Source organism: Apostichopus japonicus, chromosome 14 (genome assembly GCF_037975245.1).
Source record: "Apostichopus japonicus isolate 1M-3 chromosome 14, ASM3797524v1, whole genome shotgun sequence".
Classification (NCBI taxonomy): domain Eukaryota; kingdom Metazoa; phylum Echinodermata; class Holothuroidea; order Aspidochirotida; family Stichopodidae; genus Apostichopus; species Apostichopus japonicus.
In genome coordinates this window covers 12,709,675-12,724,032 of record NC_092574.1, presented here as the reverse complement: position 1 = coordinate 12,724,032, position 14,358 = coordinate 12,709,675, and the positions used below count along the sequence as shown (strand labels likewise).

Genomic DNA, 14,358 nt, shown 5'->3' with positions numbered 1-14,358 from the left:
CCACAGGTCAAAGACGGGCTAATCATTCTTAACAATTATCTGGAACTGTTACAGAATTTTCATTTTTTTTTTCATGATCAACAATTCTTCATGTTTCTTGCAAATGAAGCAATATTTTATTAGGCGAGAAAGGTTACTTCAGTGTTGAAAGGTACCTGACCGAGTTTCTTGTTCCCAACATATATAAATTTGCCTAACAGAAGAAAACAAAATACAAGAGGTAAAACTTCTTTAAGTTTGGTATGTTTGGTAAAACAAGAAGAAGAAGAAAGTGCCGGAAAGAAAATTATAATTTTCACCAAACTACAAATTTTTGGTCAATACAGAGTCAGACCAAATGCAACTACTGTACCTGTATCTGATAGTATTGCCATGGGGTCACATAGCAGTGTGGTGTTTGGCCTGCCACCTGTTTGATCTCCTCTTATGTATGTTATCTCACTGGAGTGGCAGTGTTGATTTCCGGTAATATTATGTTCTGTGTGTAAAGTTGTTGATGAATGTCTCGCCTATACCCTCCTTGGATCAGCATGACACAATTAAGTACCAACCAAATTAGTCAAACACCCTTTATCATGTATTTGTGTATTGAAAATAGCTTTGGCTTAATTGTCCCCAGCTGTTCTGACATCTGGAATTCATTTTCATTCTATGGTGCTTGAAGTGAATTTGTGGCAAATTTGCCACAATCCCATAGTGCTGTGCTTGACCATTATAGGAAAGATAAGGTACATGAAAATAAAGACTGTGTTTACATTAGACTGCGAGTATAGTGTGGAACCCTAAGCATAAGGATACCATTTGTAGTGTGAATGCGGATCACACTGAGTGAATTGCAACCCTGTGATAAAATAGGACCAAGGTAGAATCAGACCCCGTGCTCAGTGTTAAAATCACAATGAAAACACAGCTCGGGGGTGACCATTGACCCAGGACCAGTGGTGACCTTTAACCTCCATTGTTGTTACATAATTTATTTCACTCCTCTACAGATGTGGTGAAGTTTCATCAATTACAAAAAACATTGTCTTTCCTGAATACTTTTATCCAGACTACATGCTAATAGTAACTTAAATAGTGTTCAGCATTAACCGTTACTGCCATGGTAGATCACCGAACTTTGTAATCTGCAATTGACTATTTGTAGCTGCCCTGGTATCAATCTACGCAGGATTAAGGCCGCGTTATATCTGCTCATGTTTATTGATTCATACTGTACTGTAGGTAAGTTAAGTATGTGCTAGAGAAAATGAAATATTGACATTAATTAGTCTTTCTCTTTTAAAGTCAGACTGGTGCCTGATAATATCGCATAATTATTGTCTTTCTTTGTTTTGCATAATTTGCTTCTTCAGATTCGTCTACCTAGGATGTCTCCGACTTTCCTTACGGAGGTGGTAGAGAGCGAAGATATGATCAAAAAGAATCATCAGTGTAGAGATCTAGTTGACGAGGCAAAGAATTACCATCTGACGGTGAACAGACTCATTCCAGAGAGTCCTAAGCTGTTGAAGAACAATTCAAGAATGGTACCAAGAAAGAGCACTGCAGGTACAACATGAATAAATCAAGGATTGATCCTCATCCCCCCCCCCTTTATCCCACCCTAAATCACACCCAGTATCTCCTACCCAGCCCTGTTCATGCATCTGGACACAAAACCTTGAACTGAACGTTAGTGTTGACACTCCTCTCTTACCTGTCACCATTCTATATATGCACTCAAATCTACCTAGCCTACAAACGTTGGTAACATTTAAGCACTGTGCCCCCCCCTGACCTACTTGTAAGTTACAGCCAACTTTGGAATCTTGTTTGTTTTTATTTCTTCCATCTCTTGTCCTGGGTGTAAATTTTTATGAAAATGAAGGGAGAATTTGAAAGGATTTCAAAGGATTTGAAAAATGTTTATCACATAATTTGATTTGTAAATATATGTCTGAATTATTAAATGGTATGATTTTGTTGGTAACTTGTAGTTTTGTCAACTGTAATATGATGCTCTTCTCACTACGGGAATATTGGCAGCGGTCGTCTAACCCACACTTTGTAACACAAAAATTTTACTGAATGTAACTAAGACTGTAGTAAGTGTAAGCTGAGCCTGTGGGAAATATGTAAACAAGTTGTCTAGCAATTTGTGACAAGTGTCAGAATGAGTTCCCAACTGCCAAGATTTGATGACACCATCCCTAAAGTGGATTATAAATATTTACCTGTGAAATTATTTTACAGTATTTGAGCCTTGAAATTGTCCCAGAATTGTCCAAATTTCTATCCCTATGGGTGAGATTTGTTTGACATGCTATTTTAGTCTTCCTTTGACAATTAACCTGCTCTGACAGGCAATTTTGACCTTACCTGGTTAAGAACAAAAATGTAGATAATATGGAGGTATACCAAGCTACCCCCTGCCCTTTCAAGTTCATCAGATCCCAAGATAGTCTGGTGATAAGCACTGATAATAAAAATTTTGCTTCTGGGGAAAATATTTTTCCTGACTTGAGCAATAGAATTTTTTTCTTTTAAATTTCTTTCCCAAATGTATTTCCTTGAAATGTGATATATTAATTTCAAACTTAAATCTTTTGTGGTTGAAAGTTGGCATTCTTTGGTTGTTGTTTAACTCCCCTCAAATTTTACTTTGTTCAGGAATTAGTCCCAGGATCAGACAGTCTTTATATACTTTGCTCCTTGCTAACCTGTCTCCCCACAACCTTAGCACTCTCATTCTACCGTGCCTAGAATGGTAATCTTTCAATAGTGTGCGCCCTCTTTGTCTGGACCTCTCCGGTCAATGCCCTTCCTTCTCATTCTACCACCCAAAGTGCCTAGACGTCGTTTTGTGTGTGGAACTTTTCCTATCTTCAATTCATTCTGAAGAGTGTATTTTGAAGCCTTTTTTCACCTAATTGGAATAGGGAGTTTATCCTGTTATCTTTCTTGCACAGCCCGATAAGTATCCTTCTCTTTTGCGAAGGTTTCAGGAAGGTTTTGGGATAGCCCTTTTTCCGTTTTGTTTAGCGTTATGGGGACACAGATAGTAGTTCTGCGACATCCGATGCTAGTTTTCACGCCCTTTCGCCAACAGTATATAAGTGTATATTGTGTATGGTTCATGTGTACAATATTTTTTTTTTTACTTTCGTGCTTTCATCACTATTTGGTTACGATGATAGTGTGATGGCGTTCATGTGTGTGTATGCGTTTGTGATGCCCAGCTTGTAAACAGGATATCTGAAGAATAGAAGGTCGGACCAATTTCATATTTGGTGTGTAGAAGTACCACATTGAGTACAAGAAGCCTATTGGTTTTTCTTAAGGTCATTTGGGACCAGGGGTCAAATTGTTAGTACAATGTGCTTATCATGTATATTTAACTTTGAAGTTTCCAATCTGTTCTTTAGAACAAGTACCATTTTCAATTTCTCCTGGCCCCCCCCAATGAAATCTCCCATGCCTTCCTCCCCCCCAAAAAAAAAAACACCTCTCTGACTTCTACCGAATAAAATTAAGTTACGCGTACCACCAAAATTCTGCTGATTTGAAGCTGATACAAGTTCTGGAAACTATGAAAACCACAAATTTCAGGTGGCCTTACCCCCTTAACCCTCATCAGGGGCCCTATCACGCCGCCATAGCTTCACCATCCAGGCTACAGCTTATATTGGCCACAATCTGTGTCTCCGAAATGTTGCTGACAGTTTAATGCGCCCCCCCTGCCACTCCCCTACACATTTCCTCGTCTGATGATGCCACTGGTTACAAGTAAAGTCTAAATCAAATCTGACCTGTACATCCTTGTATTTTGAACTTGGTATATATATATATAGTAGATTTCAGGATCTGATATTTCCACATGGGATGATTTGGTCAAAATCATTAGAAGAATCCTGAACTCTGATACAGTACAAGTGTCTGGATCAAGCTCACAGTGGCCATTACCATGATGCCATCAGTGTGTGTGAGGAGGTTAAATGTAATAACAGGTCTTTGCAAACATGGCAGCAATAAAAGTTAGCTGGCTAGATCTTCATTGGTGAGATTTTAGAATTGAAAATTGATCTACTCAATCCAGACTGACAGCTAGAAATTATTTTGGGAATTTCAAGAGGCCAGATAAAATCTGTCGATCTGTGCTCTGGATATTGTGCTCCTTTAAACACACTGATTGGAGGAGTCTTGTTCTCCTTGTGGGACAATTTAATCATGTGCAGTGCGATCCAGTTCCTTCAATATAAACACAACAACTGATATATCATATATAGAACATACCAACCTGTTGGTATTAGATCTGATCAGATATTGTCTTTATGTACATTTTTAGCTGACATAACCTGAATTTTTGGATGTTCCCTGCTCCTTTCATAAGCCGCTAATATTCCAGGACGATAGATTATATGGATATATTTGATAACATACTCTGGTGTTGCTGTTTAGAGTAGAAATATTGGAAAAATTTGGGTAAATGTGATTGAGGGCATATTTACTTTGAAACAAACTATTTTTCTCCTCTTCCTATTTACTTTTGACTTGGAGCTGAATTTTTTGGATTTTTTCTTTAACTGTTTCTTTTAAATTTTTACTGTGAACCCAATAAATTCATGTTGCTGATTTGTTACCGAGCAAAATAAGAAGACAGAAAGAAAGAAGAAATATGGTTTTTAATTTTAATTCTAGGTGTCCTGTTTGTGATCGGCGGTAGAGGCTCCTCCGGGGATCCTTTCAAATCCACAGAATGTTTTGACCTTCGTAACTCTAGGTGGTTTTCAGTAGCAGACATGACCACAAAAAGGAGGCATGTGGGGGTGACGGTTGCTAACGGTGAGTACAAACTTGTGTTATGAACATTATATGAGGAGGGAAGAACTTCCCTTATAATTCCTAGAGGCGATCGTTATTGTCTGCAAATGTTAGCAAACTGCGTTGGGTTTGTCGTTGGTATCGTTGAGACCAACCCATGCAATATATTTAACATAATTGGCATCCCCTCAGTCTAAGAGTGCTATATGCTTAGAATTATAAATTTGGTCCATTTGTACTTTCAGTCTAAAGAATCCTCTGTGATTTTAAAGAAAAAATAAATTGTGACTGTTTTGTGAATAGAAAGTTTGTATGTACTCTCCACGACTTTGCAACATACATAAATAGCAAATGTACTTTTGTTATTTTGAAACTGTTATTTTTGCTTGATTAAACCTCTTAGTTTCTTTGGTACCCTTACTTGCCATCACTATAATGTTTCAAAGTGGTTGCAGTATTTTAGTCAGGTTTCTTTGCAGTATTTTAAGAAAATGTTTTATTCCAAACATTATGAGAAAGATCACACTTTTCTGCTTCAGCTATTCTAGCCTTCTCATAGTTTGACCACCTGAGCCTATCTCATCAAGGAAGATGGGGATGGGTGAGGGAGGGAGGGGGGGTTGTAGGTGATGGGTTAGGTGGGGGCATATAAGAAAGAAAGGAATTTTTTGAGGAGGATATGATGTCTTCAAGCATTAAATGCATGTCTGTAAACACGACCATTCATTTCTCGTTATGTTTTTGCCTCAGGGTATTGAGGTAAACAAAGCCAGATGTATTGTATAAAACCAGGAAGCAGTGCATTGATGGTTACTAATGGAATGTTGAGGTGAGGCTGAAACAATAAATACCATTTCATTTATCTGAATAAACTTGCAGGAAACAGCCGTTCTGGTGGTGAATTAGTGGCTTTTGGGCAACCTATGTGACACTGCAGAGAGCCCTTGTGGTTTTCCTCAAGCTGATAATTTATTTTCTTTGACCAACAGGTAAAGTCTATGCTGTGGGTGGATTTGATGGTAAAGAGCATTTGAACACAATGGAGGTATTTGACCCTCATTCCAACAAATGGAGCCCTGCTACACCCATGAATAAATGCAGGTAAATGTGTATAAATGATATCAAAAGTGCCCCATCCCAAAATTATCCCCGTCCTTTCCCCAGAGGAACTGCTTACTGATATCAGATAAAAAAATTAGTAGAAAATGAAATTCTATGATCCAGAATTATGATGTTATTGACTTTCATTGTTTTTACTCAGTAATGAGGCAGGTAAAATTTTGTAACTGGTCAATGGCTTAAACAGTGATTGTATCGATTTCTCTTAATTAGCTTACTACTGCTGTCATACATTAAGCCACAAATATGGTGCAGTGATGTGGAAACACAAAGATTTTCTCAAAGTCATCATCTCTCAGGAACAAACAGCTAAAGTATTCAATCACTGGGTAGAAATCTAGTGTCAAATGTGACTTATTCAATAACTTGGTCATGCATACTTAGTATGATTTATTGCACTTCAGTCAATTTTTGTCATTTTCTGTGTTTGCCAAGTTTATGAATGCATTGGTGTCAATTATGTTGCTGTTACTGGGATGGGAGATTTACAACAGGGTGCTGCTACAGTCGCTATGATACCATTAATCTTTCCCTTGCCTCTTCATAATAATCATAGTAACACAAGCTTGTCAGTGAAAGTGATGGATCTGTATGTTACAGGAGCTTGTTATCTGGACACTCCCTGAGGAATTATTACAGAGAAAGATCATCTTATCAAAGTTTTTTTATTTTTTTTATTTTTCGGATACATTTATGGCTGTAGAGGTAGGCATTGGCTTTCTTCCCAATTCCCAGAGCTATGATCTCTGAGTTTCCTGCGTTATTTTTGCTGCTCCATCAGTTTATTTCAGAGAAAGTATGTTTAGCCTATTTGTAGAGCCGATTTGACAAGTTGTTTACTCTTAACTTGAATTCTCGGTTTTTGTGTTAATATCAGACATGTATACAAAACGTCACAACTATTATACAGATGTGTGATTTTACCAGTTTTGCTTTAGTCCAAGGACAAAACCAACCTAAGAACCTTTACTTCTCCATTTTGTTTGTCAGGAGAGGCCTGGGGGTTATAAAACTAGGAGGTCCAATCTATGCTATCGGTGGCCTTGATGACAGTTCTTGTTTTAGCGACGTGGAACGCTACGACCCCGCCTCAAATTCTTGGAATTCTGTTCAAGCCATGAGGAGTGCTCGAGGGGGTGTAGCGGTGGCCATCCTGAATGGTCTGATATATGCAAGTAAGTAAACAATAATCATTGAAGGTAATATTAGGAAGCTTCAGGTAAGCTGTTTATGTGTGAGGAGGACAGGAGCACAAGTTAACCTCTAAGAGGAGTTTTTTTTTTGTAGAAACAAAGTGAGTCACATACAAGGTCAATCTATCTATGAGATATTTGATAATCAACATAACAGCATACTTATTGACACAAACCTTGTAAAATCGAGCAAATTGAGGAATGCAGAAGGATTAGCACGCCCATTCATACTGCTCTCTACAATATCGAGCAATTGAGGAATGCAGGAGGATTAGCACGCCCACTATCATACAGCTCTCTACAATATCGAGCAATTGAGGAATGCAGAAGGATTAGCACGCCCATTATGCTACATCATACAGCTCTCTACAATATCGAGCAATTGAGGAATCCAGAAGGATTAGCAACACCCATTATGCTACATCATACAGCTCTCTACAAATACTAATACCATATGTTAAGATTTTAGCTAAGAAAGATTCTCTGCAAAGCACAAGCAAAAAAATACAACTAAATTTTGCACTGAATTTTGGGAGATGAGAAGGTAAACTGTTTTGGATTTGATATGGCAGATTTGGTAGACTAATAGAAAACTATCTATATATATATATATATATATATATATATATATATATTTATTATGACATAGATTACCTCACACTTGCTTGAATGGGAGAGGGACAATGGGGAAACTAGGGGGGGGGGCAGGCTTGATGGTGAGAATGAATGACTAGTTCTCATTTATTATATGGTCTAGTCATTTGTCCTCATCATCCTTTTCATTTCTCTGTTTTCTCAGTTGGTGGTAATGATGGATCCAGTACACTGAATTCATGCGAACGTTATGATCCTTACTTGAACAAGTGGCACGAAATCGCTCCCATGAAGATGAGACGTGCTGGTGGTGGAGCGGTGGTACTCAATGGTTTCCTTTATGCTATAGGTAAGGTTAAACTACTGTTTGGTTTTACTTTGAAAATTGAATGAAACCATGCCACATAGTATATAGGTCTACAGTAGTATACCCAGTAGTTACCTTTATGCTATAGGTAAGGTTAAACTACTGATTGGTTTTATATATTGGAAACAGTAAGAAACCATGCCACATAGTATATAGGTCTACAGTAGTACCCAGTGATTACCTTTATGCTATAGGTAAGGTTAAGCTACTGATTGGTTTTATTTATTGAAAACAGTAAGAAACCATGCCACATAGTATAGGTCTACAGTAGAACCCAGTAGTTACCTTTATGCTATAGGTAAGGTTAAACTACTGATTGGTTTTATTTATTGAAAACAGTAAGAAACCATGCCACATAGTATATAGGTCTACAGTAGAACCCAGTAGTTACCTTTATGCTGTAGGTAAGGTTAAACTACTGATTGGTTTTATTTATTGAAAACAAAGAAATCATGCCACATAGTATATAGGTCTACAGTAGAACCCAGTGGTTACCTTTATGCTATAGGTAAGGTTAAACTACTGTTAGGTTACATTTATTGAAAACAGTTAGAAACCATGCCACATAGTGTATTGGTCTACAGTAGTACCCAGTAGTTACCTTTATGCTATAGGTAAGGTTAAACTACTGATTGGTTTTATTTATTGAAAACAGAAAGTAATCATGCCACATAGTATAGGTCTACAGTAGAACCCAGTGGTTACCTTTATGCTATAGGTAAGGTTAAACTACTGATAGGTTAAATTTATTGGAAACAGTAAGAAACCATGCCACATAGTATATAGGTCTACAGTAGTACCCAGTGGTTACCTTTATGCTCTAGGTAAGGTTAAACTACTGATTGGTTTTATTTGCATAGTACTAAGTGGCTACCTATATGCTAAAGAGACAGGGAAAACAATGCATGGTTAAGAGTACTTAATGATTTCTTTTATGGTTTACATAAGGTTAAACTCTCATATATTTATTATTTATTGAAAACATTGAATTATGTCACATCAGATAGGACTACATGGGTATGGATTGTTACCTTCATGCTTTACATAGGCATTGGACAACAATACATTGTAGGTGTACTGTATGTTTGGTTAACCTTTGTGTTATAGGTAAGGTATTAAAGTCTTGAAATCATCAAGCAGCCCCATTGTGTAGATCACAAGGATCTTGCAACATGGTAACTAACAATATTTTAACTAAAATACTATTGCATGGCATCTTTTTCACTCTTTTAAGACATTGGATAAGTTTTGACTTGGGTTTTGATCAAATAGAAGAACTTTCAAGAGATTTGTGCAAACCCTGTCCTTTTTGGATATTATCGATGGTCAAAGAAACATTGTTGTTTGTGTTTATTCCTACAGGTGGGTTCGACCACAGTGCTCCCTTGAATTCAGTGGAGCGATATGACCCACAGAAGAATGAGTGGATAGTAGTGAACCCAATGACCACCTGTAGGGGAGGGGTGGGTGCAGCAGTCCTGGCTGGTAAGCTTTATGCCATTGGAGGTCATGATGGAACCAACTACCTCTCCTCAGCAGAGTGTTACTGTCCTTACACCAACAGGTATGAAATTAACACTATTTGGTCTAAACCATAGACATCTAGAGAAGCTATGACATGTGAAGTCAAGAATTTAAATTATTTGGTCATGATATGCAGTGAAAGAAAGTTTGGAAAATTTTAAAAATAAATTGAAAAAAAATCTTTCACTTTAATTAGCTTCCATGAAAGTGTGCCAGACATTTTTTTTTATCCTCATTTCCTGATGAGATTCAAATTCAGAATGTCTGTTTTATTTGGACTCTCTGAATGTCAGATAATATTTCTTGCTCTGGTACTCAGACCATATTTGGAACATCCCTTAAATCATTTGAAGAATAATTCTTTCAATCTGTGAACAGTTTCCAAACGCATCCTCTCCAAAATTTATAGGTTCAAAATTTTCAAGTGTAATTTCAACGTATTTTATCAAGTTTAACTCTGGTGGCAGTGCTAATGACTGGAATTCATTGGAACGTTTCTCTTTTCGATATTACATTCAAATATCTGTGAGTTTAAAGTGTTTTTAGTTTCAAATGATGTAATGTAGGTAATCCCAGTCATTACTATGTACTTAAAGAGACAATACAAAACGAGAACTCATTGTTTCTACAGGATTTACCTATACGCAGGGCTGATTTCTACATTGTCTGTTGGACAATAACAAGTCTTCCTACTAGTTGTACAAGTACACACCCACATTTTAGTTTCAAAACAAGTAAATACGTTAGGACCTGAGCTGTTTTCATTATCAATTTTTTTCATGTGGGAGGAGGGTACTGGCAACTTAAGTTACCACCTATTAACAATCACACTCTCGGTATTTGCCGTCCAAATACGGTATTCATGTTAAGACAACCAAACTTTAATATTAACACGACTAGATTTCTAGGAGACTACCCATAGACTTAACTTCCCAGTGATTAATTCCCCAAGTTACTATGGTTCTTTCCTTCATATTTTTCAGCTGGGAAATTGTGACCAGTATCTCTAATTGCAGAGCAGGGGCAGGTGTGGCGACGTGTGACTGTCTGGTTTCATCACTTAAATTAAAAGAACCTGGCAACGCTAACCTTGTCAGCTGTGTTTGAGATGAAGTCTTGCTGCCAATCCACCAGCTGCAAGCCAGGTTTGAAGGAAGAAGACTCTATTATCTCTTGTATCTCACAGAGAACTCTTTACATGGGAATCGTCTTCTGTGGTCACATGCTTGTTGTAGAGTGATCAGACCTCTTACGAAAGAGTCTCTTGGTGACAATCTAGCTGGTGACGTAATTTGTCATTCCATTCCGTAGATTCCCTAAGTGCCTGGAAGCTGATCTGCGGGATGCATTTTGCGGATTTCTTGTCGACATGTTGTCTTGTCGTGGATTACGGTGCACAAAGAACCTCTTGGTTCATGATATTTTGGTGTGGATGCACAGGGCAAATTTTTTACAGTAGCCCGGTCGTCCGAGGCGACCAAATTTCCGTTCGTACGGCCTGATCAGCTTTGGAGGTCATGCATTTGACAACTACTTATTTGCATCAAATTTAGAGTACATTGTAACTAAAAATACCAAAAAAATAGATGAAATGATGAGTTGGTATGACCCTGCATCACTTTGGAGATACATAATTACAACTCTGGCTTGTGCCAGTGATGTGCAAAGGATTTCAAAGATTGGGTGGGGTTGGAGGGTGATGGGGACCAAGATTCCTGATTGATTTTCTTAGGGTATAGATGGACTTAAGTGCAAAGAAAATATTTTGAATGAAGGGTGTGGCTGTGGGTTGTTTGAAGGAAAATGCTTTGTAGGGGTTGTCTGGGGGTGCTAACCAGGAAAGAGAACTCAAAGTTTAAATGGCGCGATATGAGGAATATTTAGACTATAACCTAAGCCTAAAGTTAGGTCTTAAAGCAAGGTTGCACTCATGAAAACTTTTGAATTTTGTTCAAAATGGCAGACTGCTTAACTGTCTTCAGAGTAATATATACTCCATACAATTCATGTCATTGGTAATGTGTGGGAAGGAGGGTTGAAAAAGTATGACATAATGTTATATTCTAGTCAGGTATATGTAAAGAGATACTTGAAATCATAATTAATGGATTTACTCATACCCAAAAAATTTCAGTTTTTCTTATATACAAGCAAAAGTTTGAGAAAGTGAGCTATTTTCATGATCAATTCTTTCATGTGGGAGGAAGTTTGTGCTTTCATATCCTACGCCTTCTGTCACTTCTAGGCTGTCAGAATGTGTAGTTTCTGTCAGCAGTTCTATAAATTATCATTTTACTAATTTTGTTTCGTTTTCCTTTCAATAGATCCATTTCTTGGATTGTAGGTCTCTGTTTTGAGAATTGAAACTTAATGATTGTAAGTTATTTGTGTACGTACAAAGGAAACACGAGGCTTATCAAAAGAGGAAAGTATCAAATTTGATATTCTAGTCCAGCATGGATTATGAATTGAATATATATTTGAAAGATTATCCCAGGATGTGCTATATCACATCTGTTACAATCATGAATGAGAATTGATAACAAAATGTCCGATATATCTTGGTCTTGGGTTAAAGTTAAAATTTGGTTCATTCTATTGATTTGCAATTTGTTATAGATCAACAGAAATAGATTAAATTGCCTTAGTACGGAAGTGTGTAGCTGCCACACAGATTTTTTTTTTTTTTTAAGTTTTTGAAATTACAAAAAGACTTTCTAGATGTTTATATTTTGTTAACACTGTGTACATACATAATTTTAGTTAGTGCTGCAAATGTAATATTTGATCAATCTTGGGTGATTTTTGGAAACATTTCAATGTTCTAATACTTCATCAGTGCCAACATCAACTAGTAATTATACAAAAACAAAGAAGAGCAGGTTTACTTTCCTTTACTTTGCTATTTATTTTATTGCACAGTATCATGTCTAATGAAATGTAATATTCAATTTACTGCATTTAAGTTGTTTGTCAATGTAGCTACCAGACTGTTGTTTCATGGTTCAACTTGGCCTTTGCTTCATAGGTCAAGGGGAGGAAAACACTCCAGTCTTTTGACTGCTGTTATCATCAAAAGAAGTTGTCAAAAGCCGTTTAATAACTGTAATCAGTGGCAATGAACAGCCCTCCACTGAAGCTAAAAAAATATTGGTAAGTTACAGAATATGGTTTGAGATATGTTTAGAGACATCAAACATTTTGTAAGTTGTATCTGTCTTCTTGTGTTTTTGCTAATTACTCTGGGATATTTAGTCATTCCCCCTTCAGTGGATCTGTTCTCCAAGCTTGACTTTTTACCTTTAAGTAAACCTTGTCTTAAACATCATCAGTATTGGCCCCAAAATTTGTTCCTGCTTAAAAGTTGCTAAAGAAGTTTCCAAAAGTTGTTTTCTGAAGACTCAGATTCTTCACATTTGGGGCATACTCAAATTTGACAATTTACATGTCTCATTGTGGGGAACTAACTTTAATAAGAGTGGCTGAAATATTTCTGTTGAAATTTGTGGAGGGTTGACCAAAATGTGGCCTTCCAGGATGTTTGGGGGCAATACAGATGACCTTAAAGGGGGGGGGGATGGGGGGTTGTTGGTTAAAGAGATTGTCAGCTATCGGATGTGAACTGTGGACATTGTAGTGTATTGATAATAATGCACCATGTAAAGAGAGTAACATTTTAAATATTATCTTCCCAACATTTTCTCATCATGTAAGAAAGCTGCAAACCTTCTTGAAGCCAAATTAGCAAACTTAAAAATCAATAAATATTTACTTCTCTGAAATTTAATATTCCTTTATTTATCCCAAAATGAACTATCATCATATACATATATTTAAAAAAATTCAAAGTAGATTGAAACTACCATAGCAGCGGAAATATTAAATATTTTGACATGTACAATTATGTAAATATTATCATACCTTTAAAACTACCATGAAAGTTTGGAGATGTGAAAGAAATCTAGTATTAAAATGGAAAACAGAAAAACTCTATTTTGTCTTATTTGTGTTGTCATTTTTGGTTTCAATGATACTTGTAGTAATCGGATGTGTTTGGGGGATGCCTTGCTTTTAAACATGATATCTCAAGAAGGGAAGCTTGGACAAACCTCATACTTGGTGAGTAGTTGTACCACATTGAGTAGAAGAAGCCTTTTGTATTTAGAGGTCAAATGTTGCTTAGGGTCACCAGGGGTTTAATTTTGAAAACAGGGAAAAAAGGATATCTCAAAAAGGGAAGCTTGGACCAATGTCTTATATGGTGTGTAGGAGAACCACATTTAGGAGAACAAGCATATCGCTTTTGGTGGAGTTCAAAGGTCATTTGGGGTCATCAGAGGTCAAATTGTGAAAACCTTGTACACATGATATCTCAATATTGGAACCTTGGGCAGATATCATACTTGATATGAAGGTGTTTAACATTGAGTAAAAGCCTATTGAGTTTGGAGGATGTCAAAGGTCATTGGGGACAATAGGTCAAATCGTGAAAGCCTTGTAAACATGATATTGCAAGAAGGAAACCTTGGACAGATCTCATATTTGGTTTGTAGATGTACCATATAAATTTAAGGAGCCAATTATTGCTTTTGGTGGAGGTCAAAGGTCATTTGAAGTCAACAAATGCCAAACATTTACTTACTCCCCTCTTACCTGTCTCTCTACACAAACACACCTTCCTGAACATAATATCACAAGGGAAACTTGGACAGATCTCATATTTGGTTTGTAGATGTACCATATCAAATTTAAGGAGCC

The 14,358-nt window shown here is 36.9% G+C and overlaps 1 protein-coding gene across 5 annotated transcripts in view; it reads left to right on the top strand.

Annotated features, from left to right (window-relative positions):
* LOC139979985 (kelch-like protein 8) overlaps nucleotides 1–13,593 on the top strand; it is a 38,949-nt gene extending 25,356 nt beyond the window's left edge. For all 5 annotated transcript variants that reach the window (XM_071991292.1, XM_071991293.1, XM_071991295.1 and 2 more), the window contains 7 exons: nucleotides 1,356–1,551; nucleotides 4,681–4,824; nucleotides 5,793–5,904; nucleotides 6,913–7,097; nucleotides 7,915–8,058; nucleotides 9,439–9,640; nucleotides 10,584–13,593. In XM_071991292.1, the coding sequence (XP_071847393.1) occupies nucleotides 1,356–1,551; nucleotides 4,681–4,824; nucleotides 5,793–5,904; nucleotides 6,913–7,097; nucleotides 7,915–8,058; nucleotides 9,439–9,640; nucleotides 10,584–10,707 (1,107 nt within the window). In that variant the 3' untranslated portion in view covers nucleotides 10,708–13,593. The remainder of the gene's footprint in view (nucleotides 1–1,355; nucleotides 1,552–4,680; nucleotides 4,825–5,792; nucleotides 5,905–6,912; nucleotides 7,098–7,914; nucleotides 8,059–9,438; nucleotides 9,641–10,583) is intronic.
* The last annotated feature ends 765 nt before the right edge of the window (nucleotides 13,594–14,358 follow it).